Genomic DNA, 18265 nt, shown 5'->3' with positions numbered 1-18265 from the left:
GCGTCCCTCCCTCTTCACACGGAGGTGCTGAGGGGCAGGTTCCTCTGGGGCGGGGGCACTGGGGGCACAGTGAGGGCGCTGTGAGGACAGCTGTACCCGTCTTCAAACACTCTGGTTTTTCTTTGGGAAAAGAGAGAAACTTCCTTTCGTGACGCCGTCCTAGGCTCAGGACCACATCTTCGGAGTGCAATACAAAAAAAGACAACCACGACACGCTCTAAGTGCTGCTGCTGGCCCTGCTCGACGACCGCGCCACGCTCGGGCCTCTGAACGACCGGAGCAACCCCGCTGTCCCCAGGCTGCCGCAGGAACCCCGCTGTCCTCGCCGTGTGAACCGTCCGGCCGCTCCAGGGGCCCCCGGGGAGCAGCTGAAGAGCAGGGCCGCAGTAACGGAAACGGTAGCTTAGGGTTTGCCTCTAAATTTCGTTAGTGTGTGTTAACGGAAGCCCCCCGGCCTACCAGGTGGCGGCTGCGAAACCTTACGGCGTCCTGCCCTGTGTACCGTACGTTGGGGTCGTGTAGAAAAAGAGTTTCCAGTAGAAGAAACGGAAGACGTGGGGAAAGGTTTTCTTTGTTTTTGTACAAAGAGTCCTGCTGGGAATCCATGGCTTCATTCTCATAAATAACAGGTCCTCAGTACATGTCCTTGTAGATCTCCTGAAGAAGCGGGTGCAGAGAGGTCTCGGTCTCCGTCTTCTTGATCTTCTGCACCAGCTGGGCGTGCTCCGTCACCAGCTGCCGCAGGTCGGCCATCTTCTGCAGCAGCTTGGGGAAGAGGTACTGGGCGTCCGGGTGGTTGGACTGCAGGTGGAACTCCAGCGCCCGCAGGATGTTGTCCTGGATCTCCTCCACCTGCTTCACGTTCATCAGGCCAGGACGGTCTGCGGAGAGGAAGCACGGCAGCGGGGCGTTACGGGGTGGCCCTCCGAAGCACATGCTGCTCCTGGAGGCGTGGCGATGGGGACTGAAACCCACCCACAGGGACTGCAACCCGGTCAACCAGATAAGGGGAAAAACGCGTGCCCGCGGAGCACGTGTCCCGCAGCAGCCTGTGAGAAAGGGATGGCGCCTGGTCCCGGCGTGCCTGGCATCGCCGCCACGGAGAATTTTTGGTGTCAGAACTATTCAGGTCTTCTCCTGCTCCCCGAAGACCCCCCTGGCTGATGTCAGCCAGCAAAACCCCTGCTGAAGCAGCAGCCCAGCCCTCCCCGGCCCCCTCGGTTCGGGAGGGCTCTTCCTGACTCCCGCAGGGCCGAGAGCACCCGCTCACCTCCACACAGGATAATGGCAGCCACAAACAGAGACAGGTCGCTGTCATCCAGCTCCAGCGCGTTGAACTTCACAGCAAACTCGAATTTGGGCTCCATGATCTCGTTGAAGGGCTTGCGCAGGCTACGCAGGAACTCGCGGGTCACAAAGCCGTTCCCGTTGGCCACCAGCAGCCCATCCTTGTTCATGATGGAGGCCAGCATGGCAAAGATGGCCTCGTGCACCCCGTACTTCAGCAAAGTCACTTGGTCGTTCAAGTAGAGGCCTACGAAGCTGGGGATGCTCTTGGCGAACTCGGTGAGCTCCCGCACGGTCTCGACCGTGGTGCACTGGCAGCGGTAGAAGACGTGCACTCCGATCTCCTTGTAGGGGGGAATCCCGTTCACCAGCTGCTTCCAGACCAGCCCCTTCTCCGCTTGCCACAAGGTGTCCATGTCGTGGATCACAAAAGGCTGCTTGAAAGAGAAGCAAGCGGTCAGGAACCTGCCACGGGGACTCGAGCTACGAGCCCTGCCCAGGACACCTGCATTTGCCTGTCCGTTCGCTGTTTTCTCCTGCTGGGGCTGAGGGGCCCAGGCAAACAGCACCCGCACACACCCACACAAGTGTGCAAAGCAGCGAGGGCAGGGCGTGCAGAGCCCACGGAGCTGCAGCTGGGAAGTGGTGCACGTGCAATAGCGACAGCAGGAGCGAGGCGCACGTCCTCGCCCAGAGAAGAGCCCCCCGCACCGGCTGCGGCCAGCCCCGTTTGCCCTGGGGGGGGAACTTACTGGGGTGCTGCTGGCCTTCCCGGTCAAGATACCTCTCGCCTTCTTTTTGGTCATGTTGAAGTTTTTCAGGTAGGCGTTGTAGATGTGCTTGGAGAAAGCTTTCAGGTCGGCCACCTGCGGGTTCTGGCAGCTGATCTCGCTCGCCGTCAGCCCCGCCACCAGCTTCCTCTTCTCTGCCTCCGGCATGCGGCCGAAGCGGATCGCTGCGAGGAGCAAAACCAGTGAGCCCGCCAGCACCGCTACCCGCGCCAGCACAGCCCCACGCTGGGCTCCCATCCCTGCTCATCTGGGTTCTCTCGCAAGCCCTGCTTCTTCCCACATAAACACTTTGGCTCGGCCAGGAACAGGACGGTTACGCCTCAGGTTTAAAGATCCCAGCCACAGGAAAGCAATCTGAGTGCACAGTTCCTGCTGGGCCAACCTGGAGGGAAGAGCCCTGTGCCACCGGCCGGCCTGCACGGCAGGAACAAAGAGCCCCTTCTTGTAGGGAAGGCATGGATGAAAGAGACAAAAGCCCGAAGCACTTTTGTGCTTCACTTTTGTGGCACTTTTGCCACTTCAAAGAAGATGATTCCCTGGCAAAAAAAAAGAGCCACGGGATGAAGCGAGCTCCATCTGGCCTCCCCGTGTGAATCCCCGGGAGGAAGCTCCCGTGGGCAGGCCTGGGGACAAGGGTGCCACTCACCGTTATGTGACATGCCCAGCGAGAGGCATTTCTGGAAGCGGCAGTACTGGCACTTGTTCCTGTTCTTCTTCTGAATCTTGCAGCTCCGCTCACACTTCTCGTACTCCAGCTTCATGCGGATTGTCCGGCGGAAGAAGCCCTGCGAGCAGGCAGCGCACGGGGGGACGCGGAGCAGGGGGACAAGGGAACAGCGGCGTTAGCACCCGTGTTTCGGGGCCGGGCTGATTTATTATCCCCAGCGGCCTCACAGAGGCTCAGCCCCCTCCTCCTCCACCGGGTATTTTCAGCGCAAGCAGAGCCTCGACCACAAGGAGAGGTGGTGTGGTGGTGGGAGAAGGGGGCTGCAGAGGAGGAAGCACACCGGGAGCCGGGCGTGTGATACTGCGGGCAGCCTGCAGGGAGGGATGGAGGAGCGGGCTGCGGGCCCGCAGGAATGTCTGGCAGGGCCCGGGCCGCTAACGCAGCCCCGCTGGCATCTGCTGTGGGGGAAAGAATTTCAGAGGCAGAGCCAAGCTGCGGCCAGCGGTCCCAGGGGACAAGCAGGCAGCTCGCTGCTGGTCCGCAGCACAGCCAGCATCTTGAAAAGCAAAGCCGGAGTCCCCAGGCGGACAGGAGGATTTGCCTTACAAAGTAAAGCACGACGCAGTGAGATTTGGGTCGTACACATCTCAGCCGCCTCCTTCAGGACAGCGTTTGTGTGCCTGCCTGTCCGCTCTCTGGGCAGGTTGCAAGCGATTTTTGTAGCCATTTCATCCCGCATCCCTGCTTTGCCGAGGACCTGCTTGCCCGAAGAGCCACCGCTCTTCCCCAGGCTCTCAGCTCTGCTCGCTGTTGCCGAACCCAGCCCCTGCAGGGCGGACGCACCTTGCAGCCCTCGCAGGCGTGCACGCCGTAGTGGAACCCCGAGGCTTTGTCCCCGCAGACCCTGCACTCCACGTTCAGCGCTCCCGAGGCCGCCTCCTCGCAGCCCATCTGCAGTTGGTCCGACAGGGAGGGAGAGGAGCTCTGTGAAAGGTCTGCAAACACACGAGGGGAGGCAGCCTGTTGTGCAGTAGCCACAAGCACAGCATCACATCTAACCCCGTGGCTGGAGGGACTTCCAGCACTTCCCAGCCCGTCGCTCGGGCAGTTAACCTCTGAGATCAGGCACTGGGCACAGGCTGGTGCCCTGTATAGAGCCAAGTGTTCCCAGCAGCGAGGAGACTCCACATCAGCTCTGATTTCTTCCTCTGGCATTCATGTTTAGGCAGCGAAATCCCACCAGCAGATTTGCCAGGCAGCTGGCACAGGGCTGGCACAGGAACAACGAAAATTCTCTCCCGGCTCCTACGATCGGTTTGCACCCAGGATTTCCAGGAGCAGCCAGGGAAGGGTTCTCAGGCACCCCAGGAGCCCTCCCCTCTCCCCCTCGCACCCTCCGGGGCACAACCTTCCCCTCCTGGCCTCGTTGCCACCTCCCAGCCTGCTGCCAGCGGCTGTGCGGTGACCGCAGAGAAAGAAATACTTCTCCGTAACTTGGCCCTCAATGAATTATTTCACAAACGGAGGAAATTAAACCGAGCCAAGCCCCTTTCGCGTGCAGACCCGGTGCCCTTTGCCTTGAGCACGCTGTCTGGAGGACGTGGCTGCAGCCTGGATCCTCCCGGGGCTCCACTCACCTGTGTAGCTGCTCGAAGGCAGCGAGCTGTCTGGTCCTGCACTTGGGTCTGAGGCTCCGCTGGCCACCATCACTGCCTCTTCCTCTTCCTCCTCCTCTTCCCTGACCTCAGGTACTTCCTCCTGTAGTTGTTCCATAATCGATCACCCCTCAGTGCCAAGACTGCAATCCCTGTCATAGCTCTGGCATCATCCGCGTCTAGCCGAGATGGACCCTGCCAGGCTGGTGCACTAGCCTGCGGACAGGGGGAGAGGCACGGCGTCAGGCGCAGGAGCTGCCACAGCAGCCCTGCTCTGCTTCATCTTATCCAGGGAGACAAGCAGCACCCCCCCGTCCCCCCCCCTGGGGCTTTTCTCTGGTGCTCTGCAGGGCTCAGGGAAGCGAAACCTCGCTGGGATCGTGTTCAAAGCCCAGCAGACAGATCCTGGGACACAAACCAGGAACCCGGGGCCGGTGCTCCCTGCCCTGCAGGTCCCGCAGCGGAGACGCTGCCCCGGGCAACATCCCCCGAAGCCACCAGTGCCCTGGGCAGTGTCCCGGTGGCAGCCAAGGCCGAGGTTTGGCAGAGCCACCGCTAGCAGAAAGATCAGGATCCTTCATTTTTCGGCTTCAGGCTCCACCCTCAGCCTGACAACGGGGCGAGGACAGCGGCTGATGGGGGCAGGAGCAGGGCTCGGCGCGGTGGCCAAAAAACCCCAGACCCACGCGAGCCGTCTGCGAGACGGACGGCTTCCTGCCGGCCCCTGCCCCGCCGTTCCTTCCCGTCACGGCGCTGGTGTTTGTTTTCACTCATCGCGTTGTAACCAGCCCCGGCTCCCCTGCCAAGAGCCGCCGGGCCGAGCTCAGCCGCGGGGTCCGGCAGCGCGATCGCACCGGCTGCACGGCCCAGCCCTGTCCTAATCCGGGGCTTCCTGTGGGAGGGTGGCCACGGGCCCCTTTCCCCCCCCCCATGTTTCCTCTCCTTGTTTGTGCTCGTCCATCGCGAGCACCGTGCCGCGGGTGCCGAGGCCGGGCCGTTCCCCGCGCCCCGAGCCCAGCCGGCTCTCGCCCGGTGCCGCGTCGCAGCGCCTCTGCCTCCAGCCCTGACTCTTGCTCCAGCACGGCCGGCGCAGAGCTGCAGCCATTTCCTTCCAGGAGCTATCACAAAGCGCAGGACCCGTTGCTCTATTTCCACGGAGCCTCAATTAACAGACACCAGTTCAGCTCCTGGAGCATCCTCGCGCCTGCCCCCCGTGTAAGCCACCTGCAGGGCTCTTGCACGAGGGCACCCCACGACCACGCGCGGCCGTGACCCCAAGGGGAGGACGAACCCCCCCGAAGGAGAGGCCGGACATCGACACGCTGCCGAGCCAGCAGCACGGGCACCCGCAGGAGCCGCCGCAGGACCGCGGCCCGGGGACACCTCGCCGCGAATTCGGAGCCACGGGGCCCGAGGTCGCACCCGGCTCCGTTTCGAGGAGCGGGGACAGGGGCAGGGGGCTCGACCGAGCGCGGCGCTCCCTGCCCGCGCCTCCCGGGCAGCGCTGAGGCACCTCTCACGGGCTCTGTTACCCTTGGCCGCCGCTCACACGTGGGGCAGGGCATCCAGGCAGGCAAACCTATTCGTCAGAGGCGGAGGGTAACGAGCCGGACCTTTTTTAAGGCTCTATATAAACGCACAAACATCAGGAAAATGCTTTTGCCCGGCACGGCAGTCAGCGGGGGAAGGCTGCGGCAGGAGGAACCGGCCTCCAGCGGAAAACACAGCCAGCAGCACCTTACTGAGCTTGTCTTTAGCTCTCCTTTGGCTCTGGCATCCACCAGGAGAGGCAAGCACTTAAACCCTTTGCGGACGTAGTCTCTGCTTCGCCTCCTCGGCCCCCGCAGGGACTCAGTTCTCCGGCTGCGTCCCCGGCACGCTGGGGCCATGCAGGGCCTCGCACCCCACGAGCCACCAAAGCAACCCCACAGGACAGTGCGCCGTGCGGGCAAGGGTGCCAGGGGAAGGGCAAGGACTCAGGTCCCAGCCTTCGAGAGCGGCTGGAGAGCCAGCAGGAGGAAAGCTCTCGCCGGAAAGCTCTGAATTTATTGTTTTAATATCTTCTCGCAGGCCAAGAGCAGAGGGGCCTGGGCAGAGGGGAGCTGCGGGAGCTGTTTGCACACCTGCCTTTCCCGGAGCCGTTCCCCTGTTTTCCAAACAACGGCGATAGAGGCAGAGGAGCGGGGGAGAGGGATTAATTCCACCCGGCCGGCTGCACCCCCTGCCTCCAGCAGATGAAAGGCTGGGCAGCCGCAGCCCGGGGAAAGCCAGGCAGGGGCCAGGCCTCTGCGTGTCTGCAGGGGACGTGCGGACCCCAGGCCCCTGCGGGATGGGGCAGCGGCCAAACCTGGCTCCATGCGGAGACCGCCGAGCCTTTAGTTTCTTTCAGCTGGACGCGTTGAGCTTGGTATAAAGAACAAACCAGCGCTGCCTTGATCAAAATCAGCGAAAAAGCTTGCTTGATTCCTTTTAGCGCTGGATTCTTGCGGCACGTGCAGAGAGCAAACGACCGTGCCAGCCTCCGGGATGCTTTATTCAGCCCCAGACACCGGGGAGATTCCCTCCCTTCCCTCCTGCCAGCCCGAACAAAGGCGAGCCTTTGAGGACTGGAAGTGTTTGCGCAGGATTACAGCGGCGAGCGCAAAAGAGCCGTGCCAGCCCCCCTGCGAGCCCCGTGGTTTGGCGTCGGAGCACGGACAGAGGGTGCGGACCCTGCCCAGCCCCACACCTTTGTGGGACGGCACCAGGGACGGCTGTGCGGAGGGCAGAGGGTGCCCCAAAGGGCCCTTCTCACCTCCAGGAGCTCCCTGCAGCTCGGTGCCTCCACGTCTCCAGGCAGGGCAAGGAACAAGGCGGTTTCCTTCCCTGGGCTAAACCTGCCCCCGGTCCATCACGGCGCACGAGCAGGAGTGGGGCAGAGGTTCCTGCCCGGCGCAGCCGCCCCCTTTTTCCATCTGGCAGCCGTGATGGGAGCAGCGATGGAAAGCGAGGATGGAAACGGGGACAGGCACTGCGAATTCCTTCCTAAGCTTCTCCGGAAAATCGGGCAAATCTGTTTCCCTTCCTCTTCCCACAGGATGGGAACGAGCAAGAGGGCGAGCACCTCGTGACTTGCTCTGCCTTGGCCCAACGCCGTTCAAAGCTTTGGCAGCCGGGGGACGTTGGGCCGGCTGCTGTGCACGAAGGCTCTGCGCTCGGGCAGACGCTGCCGGGTGTCCCCCTCGCAGCTCCCACGCTGCCAACAGTGCCGGCACCAAGTTTTTCTTTACCAGAAGCCGGAGCCGAGCCCTCTGCCAGGCGGAATGACACGGCAGGAAAGCGGGGAAGAAGCGTGGCACACAAGACAAGGGGGAAATAGCTTAAAAAAAAATAAAAAAAAAGCTGGCACGCCAGGGCTTGCACGGTTAAGAGGAGACAAATCTCCAGCCTCATGTGCAGCACGGACCCAGTGCCTGACGGCAGCGCTTCTCCAGAGCCGGTCAGGACCCGCGTCTTCCTCAGCACGGGGTACTTGCATGCTTCTGGCCAGGCAGCTCCTGGCAGCAAATCGGCATTTAAGGCTCAGAGCTACGTTCAGAGACAGCAGAAGCTGACACACGAGCCAGGAAGCGCCCAGTGCCCCGTGGCTGGTGCGTGGCAGGGCTGGCGGGGCGACGCGGCCGCTGTTACGCGGCTGCCCGTGGAGCGAAGCATCAGCAAGGAGGGGACGTGCGCTGCGACACGGACACCAGGGTGCTGGCAGCCACCGAGGGAGCGAGGAAGTGCTCATAATTAGAAGGACGTCATCTTTCAAACAGGTGTAGTTTCAAAGAAGAAGTCATTTCGACACGCTCGCTGGGGTGGGGAGGACTCCTGCCCCGTTCCCCTCCAGGGGAGGGCACATTCGGTTCTAATATTTTTATACGGACGGGGTGGGAGGCAGCTCCCCGACAAGTCCCTGTTGTAGTGTCGCCAGACGAGGCTCCTCCCTGGAAGAGGGAAGTTTCCAGGCAAAGCAGAGCGCCAAAAAACGTCCCAACCTCCCAAGGGACAGGTCACAAGGTTGACCCACTCGAAGTTGTTCGAGTTACCCTAAGGGAGGCGACCAGGAAGCGCGAAAGGAGACCGATTTACCACGGAAGCACTTCTGGCTCGTGTTTTTGTTCATCTGGATGAAAACATCAGACAAATTCACAGTCAACAGAAGTGAATCCCTTCGGAAGGATTCTGTTGGTTGTGAATTTGGCACCGGACAGCAGCATTTTCTGTGACATGGAGCACACATCAAATATACCAAAAAACGGAGCTGAATCCGTAAAAAAATGTGGTGGTTGTTCATTGGCCATTATTTGCAGACATCCCTTGGGTTGTGTCACCACTTCGGGTATCTGCTGATCGAGTACCAGTTTCTGTTCCCCCTCCTGCACGTCAGCTACTCCTAATAAAAGCCATATAAGAGCTCAGCAGACGCTGCAACACAGGAAAGGTAACTAAGTGCAAAAAATCCACAGAGACAAACAATGAAAACGTGTTTTGTTTTTGTTCCTGAAAGACCGACGCACCTATTCATTAGCTAACGAGATCTCGGCAGCGCTTACTACCCCAGCGTTTCCTCCCTTACTCAGAAGCCTTGGCCGCCAGGCAGCTCCGTGCAGAAGTGAACTACTGGAGCTGGCGGGGAAGAAACCTTCGCCCCGCGCCGCGGCACCCGGCCCTGGCCAGCACTGCTACTCGGGGCCTGAGAGAAATTAAAGCATCTGCTCCGACGCTGCAGATGTCCAGCCCCTTGTCCTCACTGCAGGTTGCTTTTCACCAAGCGCCAGCCCAGCCGAGGCAGCAGCAGGGTGCTGCCCGAGCTGCTATTACCGCCGTGCTGCTAATTACTCGGGAACACGCGACGGAGGAGCGCAGGAGGTTCCCTCGCTTGCCTCGAGCGGCCAGGCTTGCCAATATGAATCACACGTCGCCTGCGTGTTTGAACTCATCCACTTCCTGGCCACTGAGAAAAAAAAAAAAAAAGTCGGAGAGTTATGAAACTCACTGGATCCTTCTCTTTTTGCGCCGCAATCGTCCCCAAAAAAAACTAGATCACATTTTGATCTGAAAGGAGCTTCCTGCTTTCTCACCGGCACTGGGTTTTCTTTGGAAGAGGGTTAATGCTCCTGCAGGGCTCAGCCCTACACTCCTGGCTCTCCTCAGCCTCGGACGAGCCAGGATCTGCAGCTCTCTTCCACAAAAGGGGCGACGGTCTCGAGCTCTTCCCCGAAGTTCTGCTCCGTGACCTTCAGCAGCTCCTGCCGCCCCCCATACCTCTACTTCCTCCGTCATCCAAAATCATGCTAACCGGGTCCTGCAGCGCTTCCTTCCCGGTCCTTTCCTCGCTGCATTAGCTCACAGAGACGGCATGTTTTGGACATCGGTGCCAAGCGTCATTGTTTATTCCCGTGGTACGGATTCGGACACCTGTTCCCAGTCACGCTCGCCCGCCCGCCCCCGGCCCAGCGCGCCGCGCTGCTCGTGACCCTCTCCTCCCCCTGCACATTCCCATATGAAGCGTTTCCAGGAGGGCTTTCAGCGAGCAAACTGGCAGGGCTCGGGCTGGCAAGTGCCAGCCGGCGGTTGTGTTTTGCTGTCAGCTCAGGACAGCCCGGAGCAGGCAGGGGCAGGGGGTGCGCGTGGCCGGCCGGGCCGGGACGAGGACGGCAGCCAGGAAACAAGCAGGTACCCGAAAGGTGACACCGCCGGGGGCTGCTCGGCACTGGAAACTGCACAGACTTGGTGCCATTTGAGAAGATCGTTAAGTCCGGTAATGAGAGAGGCCCGTCCCAGCTCCCGGCAGGGCACAGCGGAGGCGGCCCGACCCTTCCTGCGATGCCGATGCTGGGCGATGCGTTCCCCCTCCTGCCTGGGGCTGTCCCCCCCGCGAGGACGGTGCTTTGGGGACAGCGCTTCGAGCTCGGCACGCGGCCTTCAAGCGCTGCTGGGGGGAGACACGAGGCAGCTCAGAGGGTTAGGTGCCAGCAAGAGACCCCGACCCCACGGCCCTGTCCCAGCTCCATACGGAGCCGGTGCCCAGCACGACGTCGCCCAGCGGGCAGGCGCTGCCTTCCACATCCCTGCTGCCTCCCTGGAAGTGCAGAGGAGCCGCCTGGGAAGCGTTCCCCTTCTCCATCCCGAAAGGAGAGAAGTTTGGCGGCTCGGAGCCCGTCGACCTGCTGGAAGCTGGGGCTCTCTGAGCCCCGAGCCCCCCGCGCGTCGCTCCAGGGCGCTGGGTTTGCTTACAGAGCCCTCGTCCCCCCGAAGCGGAGCAGGCCACGTGGGAGGATCTGGTTTCGGGAACATCAGTAATTATAGAACAGGGCTGACAGGGAGGGAACAGCAACAAGGCTTCCCGAGGAAAACAGCGGGCACGGGCTCAGAGCAACGTTTAAAGGGAAAACCAGGAAAAAAGCAAGCGGAGCGCGGTGCCGCTGCTAACCCTGGAGTCAGAGTGCCTGACTCGTGGGAACACCTCGCGCCCGAGCCTGGCGTGGTTCTTCCCAAAGCCTCAATGTCACCGGGACACCAGCGAGCGTCACCCCCGGGGCAATCAGATCCCTGGAAAAGAGACGGGGGAACAGCAGAAACGCGGCAGCAGGCCAGGGCATCCACTGCTCTGAATCACAGGCACACGCGGGCAGCCCGTCGGCAGGAGCCAAATACCCAAGAGGCCAGGAAGCCCCAGTGCCAGGTGGCCAGAGCTCCCAAATCCAGGAATCACCCTCAAAAACGTCACCAAACCTCCAAAACGTTACCAAACCCCCTCCTCTTCGCAGCGGCTGAGATCCCGTGGGCTAAATCTACCAGGCTGTAAGTTTGTTGTGCTTACACTCGGGCTCCCAGAAACGTGCTACGTGTTTTGTAGACCTTAGCAAAATATCCCGGGCACCAGGCATTCAGCCCTGATCCCAGGACGCAGCTGACAGTGAGCGATTATGCCCAGGCACGAGTTCAGATGATTCAGCAGGGGCTGGGAACGCACGCGCTGGAACAGAACAAACCTTCGCTTCACCTCTCCTTCGAACGCGGAGCAGGGAACGAGGAGTAAATCCAAGCTTGCCTCTGTCTCCTCACGGACAACTCCAGAGAGCGTTAAGATAACTTTGTGTAACAAACTAGTTCAACACCCTCTCAGGAATTCGGAGCAGAACTGTGTTTCCTTACTATTTTTGGCCACGTTCACGCAGCAAGAGCCGGCCAGAGGGACGGAGGTTTCCCTGCGTTTTCGGCAGCGATGCGAGCAGCGACTAAACGCGGTCCCGGCAGGACAGCCCCGCCAGGGAGAGGACCTCGGCGTGCTCCTGTCCCTTTGGATTCCTGCCTCAGCCCCTAGGAAACACTGGAGCAAAGCATCAGCACCTCTCCTAACACCCTCACGTCCTGGGCACCAGCAGAAGGAGAAGCAGAGATCTGAAGCGAGACCACGACCACCGCTTCCCGACAGCCAGCTCCAACCCCGAGCTCGTGCTCACCGACAGCTCTTTGCCAGAGCCCCCAGTGTCCCCAAGTCCCACAGCACAACGCCTGCCCCGCAGACACGAGAACCCATGGCTTTATGGCACGTGGGTCCCTCACCACCAGCGCCCATGGGGCAGACAGTTTCCATGGTCCAACAGCTCTGGCAGCATCCATATAATTAACGTAGAGGTAGAAAGCAGATTGGGGGATTTCAGAAACGTTTCAGATTTGCATTAAGACGATATTTGGACTTGCATTAAAAAAAAAAAGTTCTAAAAATCAGCCAGGACAGAGAGTTAAGCCTAGGTTTCCGTCACTGAGGTGGCTGCAGCAAACCTCGGTTATTTTGAAGCCATCTCACCCGTCCCTTCTTCAGCACGACAAAACCTTTCCTGACGAGACTTTCATTAGCAGCAGTACGTTTCACAGCGAAGTTTGTCTTAACAGATTATCAAAATAATAAAAATAAAAACCCCTATCGGCTCAGGCAGGAGAGCTCACCTGCCCTTTTGCACCACCAGCACCATTCCCCGTCACATGCCACATCTCTGCTCGGGGTTTGAACTTGCACGTTCTGCGTTTTGTGTGCGGAGTTCCAGTTCCCAGACCGGGGTAAACCAAAAAACGCTTCAGGAGGGCACAGCTTCTGGTTAGCACGAGCATTATCTGCCTGATGCTATCCGCAAGCCTCAAAGGCGTGCTCCGGCACGACCCAGCACCACGAGAAACATTCACATTTCTGGCTCGGGCTCGGACCCCGACACCTCTTCTCAGGCAGGATTTCCTAAAAACCCCAGCCTCAAAGCTCACGCTTCAGAGCGGGACCCGTGCGGGGGATCCGCAGCACCCCAACACACACCTGGCCCAAACGGCCCCACGTTCACAAGCTCTCAGCTGAGTCCTGGAGGACCCAGACATTTTTCAGACGCTGTGACTGCAGCACTGAACGTCAGAGCATTTCAAGAAGTCATCCCGAAACTAAGACCCGTCTTGAGTCAGTTCTCTTCTGCAGTCTTGCAGTCACGCAGGGCTCAGTGAACAGCATCCAAAAATCGTTCGTTTTGGGGAAGATGTGTTTCACAACCTCCTTGACCAAAAGGGTTCACACCGGCATCGATGGCTACACTCGAAACCCTGCTTTGAGAAAGTGATTTCCGAGGCACTCTGCCAACGCAAGGGTATTTCGGAGTGTAAGATTAAAAAAAAAAAGGAAAATAGCTCTTCTGCAGAATAATCCCATTCATACTCGCTACGGAAATCACTTCTGCTTGTCTAGACTTTCCCACAGTCTCAGAAATCATCGCGCCAGTGACACGTAGTACATCTCTGAGGAGTGACACCTCTAGAAAAGCAGAGACGGCTCCGCAACGCCCCGTGTGAAAGCGGCTCCGCAGCCTGACAGACCGGGGCTATCAGCACGGGAGCCAGCACAAACCACAAATAAACCAACGGCTCGAGAAGTGCACGGTCAGGGCGAGCCAGGCTGGGTTCTGGCAGCAAAGAACCCCTCAGCCATAAGCACCGGGACATCATCGCGCCCGATTAAAAACCGTTTGCGGGTCGGGTCCCGCTGCCCGGAGGGCTCCGTGAGCCTCCTGTCACGCCAGCCCCTCCACCTCCAAGAACATTTGCAGATTTCCAGTTCGCAAATTCAAGAGCCACGGATAAATCATTCCCCAAAAGACACGATGTACTGTATGGAAATAGGGATTTGTCAGCAGGCAAGACCCTAGAGAGAAAGAGCCCATTAACATCGGCAGCAAGCAGTTCTGTACAACAATGCCTCCCCATCGGCTCAGCCTCGTGTGGCTCGTCACAAAACCCTCCCCAAGCACCGCGGGGTTCCTCGGAAGTCCCTGCCCCGACCGCCAGAGCAGGGGGAGCAGAACAGTTGCACAAGCTCGAGGAGACACTTATACAAAAGACCGCATCTCCGTCCAGCTAAATACCTTAGGCGCTTGTTGCAGCGGAAATAAATCCGCCCTGGCAGGGGTTTAGAAGCCGGGCACGGCGTTTGGGTGCGGGGCGACCACTCCGAGGAACGTCAGCATCCCCACGGGCAGGAGCTGAGCCCTCCGGGCCACGTCCTCCAAAACTATTTCAGCTCTGCAGTAAGCCGCGGAGTTTTGGCTGCTGGGGCAGTTACGCAGCAAGCGATGTTATCGGCGCCGGTGTCAGATCGCGTGTCCAGATAAGTAGGTGAACATTTACCTAAGCACAGCCTCTCATCCCACGTGACCTCCCCACTCTCGGAGCAGCAATTTCAGTCGTAAAACCAGCGAACTGATCAAATTTGAAGTTGTTATGCTTCGAAGGCAGCAGCTGGCTCAGAGGAACGGGATTAGACCACAATACTTACAGCAGGCTCCTAAGCAAAATCCTTAAAAGATTTTGTTCAGAAACCGAATGGGAATAAGTCTCCGAATTCAGATTTAAAAAGAAACTTGAGAAAGTTTAAGCCCGCGGACAAAAGTGAAACTTGCTGAAAGCAAGTCACCCTCCGTGGGCTCTTCCCTACCCCGAATTTTTTAAAAGACAAACAGAGAAAGCATTTTGGAAGGGCAGGCACGCGAAAGGGAAGGGTTACCTCTCCGCAGCAGCTGTCCCCGTCTGCCCGCCGGTGCAAGCCCCTGTCCCGTTACCATGTCAGCGCGGAGAGCCGAGCAGCGAAGCAATCTGCAAAGAGAACACAACACGAAGTTCCCCGGCTGCGCCGAAGGCCAGATATTTATGCCGCCGGGAGAACTGGGACAGATCCAGCGACGTCTCCGAAATTTAAACACACGCTCCCTCTACCGCACGCTGCAACCATCTGCTGGGGCGAGTCCCCGGCGCCGCGGGGAGGCAGCGGGAGCGGAGCCCCCGACGCCCCTGCAGGGACGCCCGGGAGCCCTCCTCGGGCTTTAGGAGCCGGGAGACCCCCACGGGGACGCTGCCTCGGCCTCGTGGCTGCCACCTCGACGGGTCGACTTCCCCCACCGTGCGCGAGCGAAGCCGATGCTAACGCACGGACCCAGCTGGGAAAGGCTGGCGTGGCCACGAGGCCGTTTGTTTACTCGGCTCGCTTAATCCCTCTTTTGGAGGCTGCCTGCGAGTTCCTGCAATTTTAATGAACCTCTCTCTCTCCCTCTCTTTCTCGGGTTGTTGAAACTGGAGGATTTGACGGAGCTCACCCCTCCTGGTTTTGCTGCTAAGGTGGCGAATAGCGCTAATTTCAGACAGGAGAGCAGTAGGAGACCACCGCTGGAAAAAAAAAACAAAAACCACCACGGCTTCTGGGGCTGACCTGGAGGACTTACAGAAAATATGCTCTATTTTTAGACACAGTTATGCAGACTAACTGGACTAACGCATTAAACAAAGATGTTGTGAACATGATGCTACTTGAACCCGCGTACCCTCCCTGCCGTGACACAGGCTCAGCTGCTCCTCCCACCCCCCTGGAAAAGCCCCGCTCCTATCGCTGCCTCTTTCAGGGCAACAAGACCCGCGAGGCCGCCGAGCGCCGGCCGGGGAGCCCACGGCACCAAATCCCACCCCGTGCTGCACACCCCGCGTGCGACGAGCACCCGGAGCTTCACCTGCCCAGCACGGCAGGAAGAAAGGAAGGAAATCCTCTGCCCCTCAAAGCCTCGTGCTCCTGGAGAGGCTTCTAGGGTGGGTATGAAGGGCATTTCCTACGTGGCCGAGCAGCCCCAGGCACCTCCAGGGGATGGCACGAAGTGTGAGGGCCAGTAAAACAACGCCTGTCCCGCGGAGCAGTAGAAATACAGAAACAGAAATACAGAAAATATATATATATAAAAAAAAACAACACACCAAACTTGAAGGAAGCAATTGTCCCCGTGCTGCAGGGAAGGGGCTGAGCCGCAGCATCACCGCGTGCCCACGTGAAGGGGCAGAGGTCCAGCACCCAGCCCTCTGCTGCGCGGGGCCATAAAACCGGCAGGACGTTACGGCTGCAGCAGGTCCCCCCCCCTGGAACGGAAGGGGTTTTTCCCAGACACCCAAGACAAGGCTTTTTGTTCCCCTTCCTGGTGAGGGGAGGTAATAAAGTCATTACAGCCCCGCTGGCGCATCAGGAGCAGGCTTTCTTCACCTCCACCGGCAATAAAACCCGTCCCTGACTCGGTGACAAAAGTTGACGGTGTCAACGAGCGCATGAATCACGCACGGGGAGCGCAGGAATCACACCCCGAGCTCGCTCCCAGCGCGCGGCGGAGCCGGGAATTCGGAGCGAATTGCGGGCTCACCTTGCCCTGCTCGCAGGTAACTGCCGGGGCGTGCCCACGGGCAGCGCTTGCACCAGCTCAGCGGGGAGCTGCCGGCGCGTCCCTCCCTGGGAGCCCCGGGGAGCTCACGGGGAAAAGGATTCCCCGCTGAAGGCAGCGAGGGAAGTCGCGGAAAAAAAAAAAAAAAAAAGAGAGCAGGAGGAGGGAGGAGTGGGTCACAAACCAGACGCGGGATGTGGGATGACTTACGGGGCTGACCGCAGCCGTGCCCTCGGTCCTGCTGCATCGGGCACGGCTGGTGCTGCCCTGAGCCCGCGTGTCTGACGCCTGCAAAGCCCCCGGCCCTGCACGGGGGGCTCCAGAAGAGCCCCAAACCTTGCACGGGGGGCTCCAAATCCCCAATCCCTGCAGGGGGGGCTCCCAGTGAAGCCCCTGTCCCTGCCCGGGGGGTTCCAATGCCCCAATCCCTGCACGGGGGGCTCCAGAAAAGCCCCAAACCTTGCATGGGGGGCTCCAGAAAAGCCCCTGTCCCTGCATGGGGGGCTCCCAGTGAAGCCCCTGCCCAGGGGGTTCCAAAGTCCCATTCCCTGCACAGGAGGCTCCCAGCAAAGCCCCAAACCCTGCATGGGGGGCTCCAAAGCCCCAATCCCTGCATGGGGGGCTCCAGAAAAGCCCCAAACCTTGCACGGGGGGCTCCCAGTGAAGCCCCTGCCCCTGCCCGGGGGGCTCCAAAGTCCCAATCCCTGCACAGGAGGCTCCCAGCAAAGCCCCAAACCCTGCATGGGGGGCTCCAAAGCCCCAATCCCTGCCCGGGGGGCTCCAGAAAAGCCCCAGCCCCTGCCCAGAGGGGTCCCCAGCACCCAGGGGCTCACCACACCGCCTCCTTCCCCCCCGGTTGACATCTGCCAGCGAGCACGAGGCTTCCCGGCACAGATTTTGAAGGGACGGCGGCCAAGGCCGGACGGAGGAGGCGAGTTACCCGGCGAGGCTGCCCGAAGCCACTCGAAGCACCGCAGTCGACGGCCGCCGCATGCTCCGGGGACGCCGCAGAGGGCTGCTGTCCCCTCCTGTCCCCTCCTGGCCCCAGCCAAGCTGCGCCCTCAGCCACCTCCGCGCCTCGATTTCCCACCCAGGGACGCTCAGACACACCTACCTCGTAAATAGGGATTGAACCCCGATTCACTGGCTTCTCTAAACGCCTCGGAGCCTCTCTGATCATAAACAACCAGGGCAGTTAAACCTCGGCTGAGGTGGAGTCGGGCGGCGCAGAAGCTTTCGAAAGCGCAACAAGGCGAGAAGCCCTTCCGAGCACACAACACAGGGGAGGTAACGGCAGTTCAGAGTGACCCCCGGGTCCCCGTTCGCAATAACAGGGCTCCGGGGGGGCCAACAGGGAAGGAAAAAAAACGCAGCAGGTGGGAAGAACAAAACAAAGGAGGGAAGCAGGAGGTAAAATTAAATCAGGGCTTGCTTAGAGGTCCCGCCACCTACTTCTGCACGCTGCTTTACCTTTCACCTAGGACTTTTTTTTTTTCTTTTTTTTTTTTAACGAGCGCTTTTTAGGCTAATTAGGAGCTGGAGTCAGCCCAGCCAGCACCGCCCCGCCGCACTGGGCTGCGGTCGCAGACGCGGCGCGGTGCTGAGCCCCTCGGGCACCGCGTCCTCCCCGGGGACGAGCTGCCCCTGCGCTTTCTCTGCCCTTTTTAAATATTTTTTTTCCTCGATAAAAATCCTTTATTTAGGATCTCAGCAGCGGGAAGGGGAGCAGAGCACGGGGTGGCATCGCCGGGTCCCCACCCGATGGCCAAGCCACGCTGCTGGCCCCGAGCTGGGCACCCCACAGCCCCCCCCCCGCCAGCAGCCCCCCGGCTCTGTCCCCCCCCCTCCGTGACCACCGAGGTGCTGCCCACGAGCCCCCTGGGACCCCCGGGGTGGGGGGGGATCCCGGCACAGAGCCACCCGGCCCCCAGCTTCTCCTCCTCGCAGCCCAGCCCCGGAAAGCAGCGGGTGGCTCCTCCTCAACACCTGCCCTTGGGGATGGGCCCCCCCCGTCCTCATCCTCGCCCCCCAACCCTGTCCTCACCACGTCCCCCCCCCATCCCTCCCTCCCTCTCCTCTCCCCGATTCCCCGAGGAGAAGCAGCGCCCGCACCCCGAT

General features: G+C 60.3%; 1 protein-coding gene across 3 annotated transcripts; it reads right to left on the bottom strand.

Moving 5' to 3' along the window:
* Nucleotides 1-551: 551 nt before the first annotated feature.
* On the bottom strand, nucleotides 552-17926 carry PPARD (peroxisome proliferator activated receptor delta). Of its 3 annotated transcripts, XM_013197018.3 has the most exons (8): nucleotides 17262-17926; nucleotides 14464-14552; nucleotides 4383-4616; nucleotides 3589-3740; nucleotides 2725-2863; nucleotides 2040-2242; nucleotides 1271-1724; nucleotides 552-881 (listed from the first exon to the last, which is right to left on the bottom strand). In XM_013197018.3, the coding sequence occupies exons 3-8, from the start codon at nucleotides 4516-4518 to the stop codon at nucleotides 634-636; spliced, it is 1332 nt and encodes a 443-aa protein (XP_013052472.1). In that variant the 5' UTR covers nucleotides 4519-4616; nucleotides 14464-14552; nucleotides 17262-17926; the 3' UTR covers nucleotides 552-633. The 3 variants fall into 3 exon arrangements, with proteins under 3 accessions (XP_013052472.1, XP_047927059.1, XP_066838940.1); XM_048071102.2 differs by lacking the exon at nucleotides 17262-17926 and having other exon boundaries at nucleotides 1271-1721; nucleotides 14464-14995; XM_066982839.1 differs by lacking the exons at nucleotides 14464-14552; nucleotides 17262-17926 and adding an exon at nucleotides 13826-14386.
* Between the last annotated feature and the right edge of the window lie 339 nt (nucleotides 17927-18265).

Source organism: Anser cygnoides, chromosome 25, assembly GCF_040182565.1.
Source record: "Anser cygnoides isolate HZ-2024a breed goose chromosome 25, Taihu_goose_T2T_genome, whole genome shotgun sequence".
In the NCBI taxonomy this organism is placed as follows: Eukaryota; Metazoa; Chordata; class Aves; order Anseriformes; family Anatidae; genus Anser; species Anser cygnoides.
Note: the sequence above shows the minus strand (reverse complement) of the source record. Positions and strands in the feature narration are given on the sequence as shown.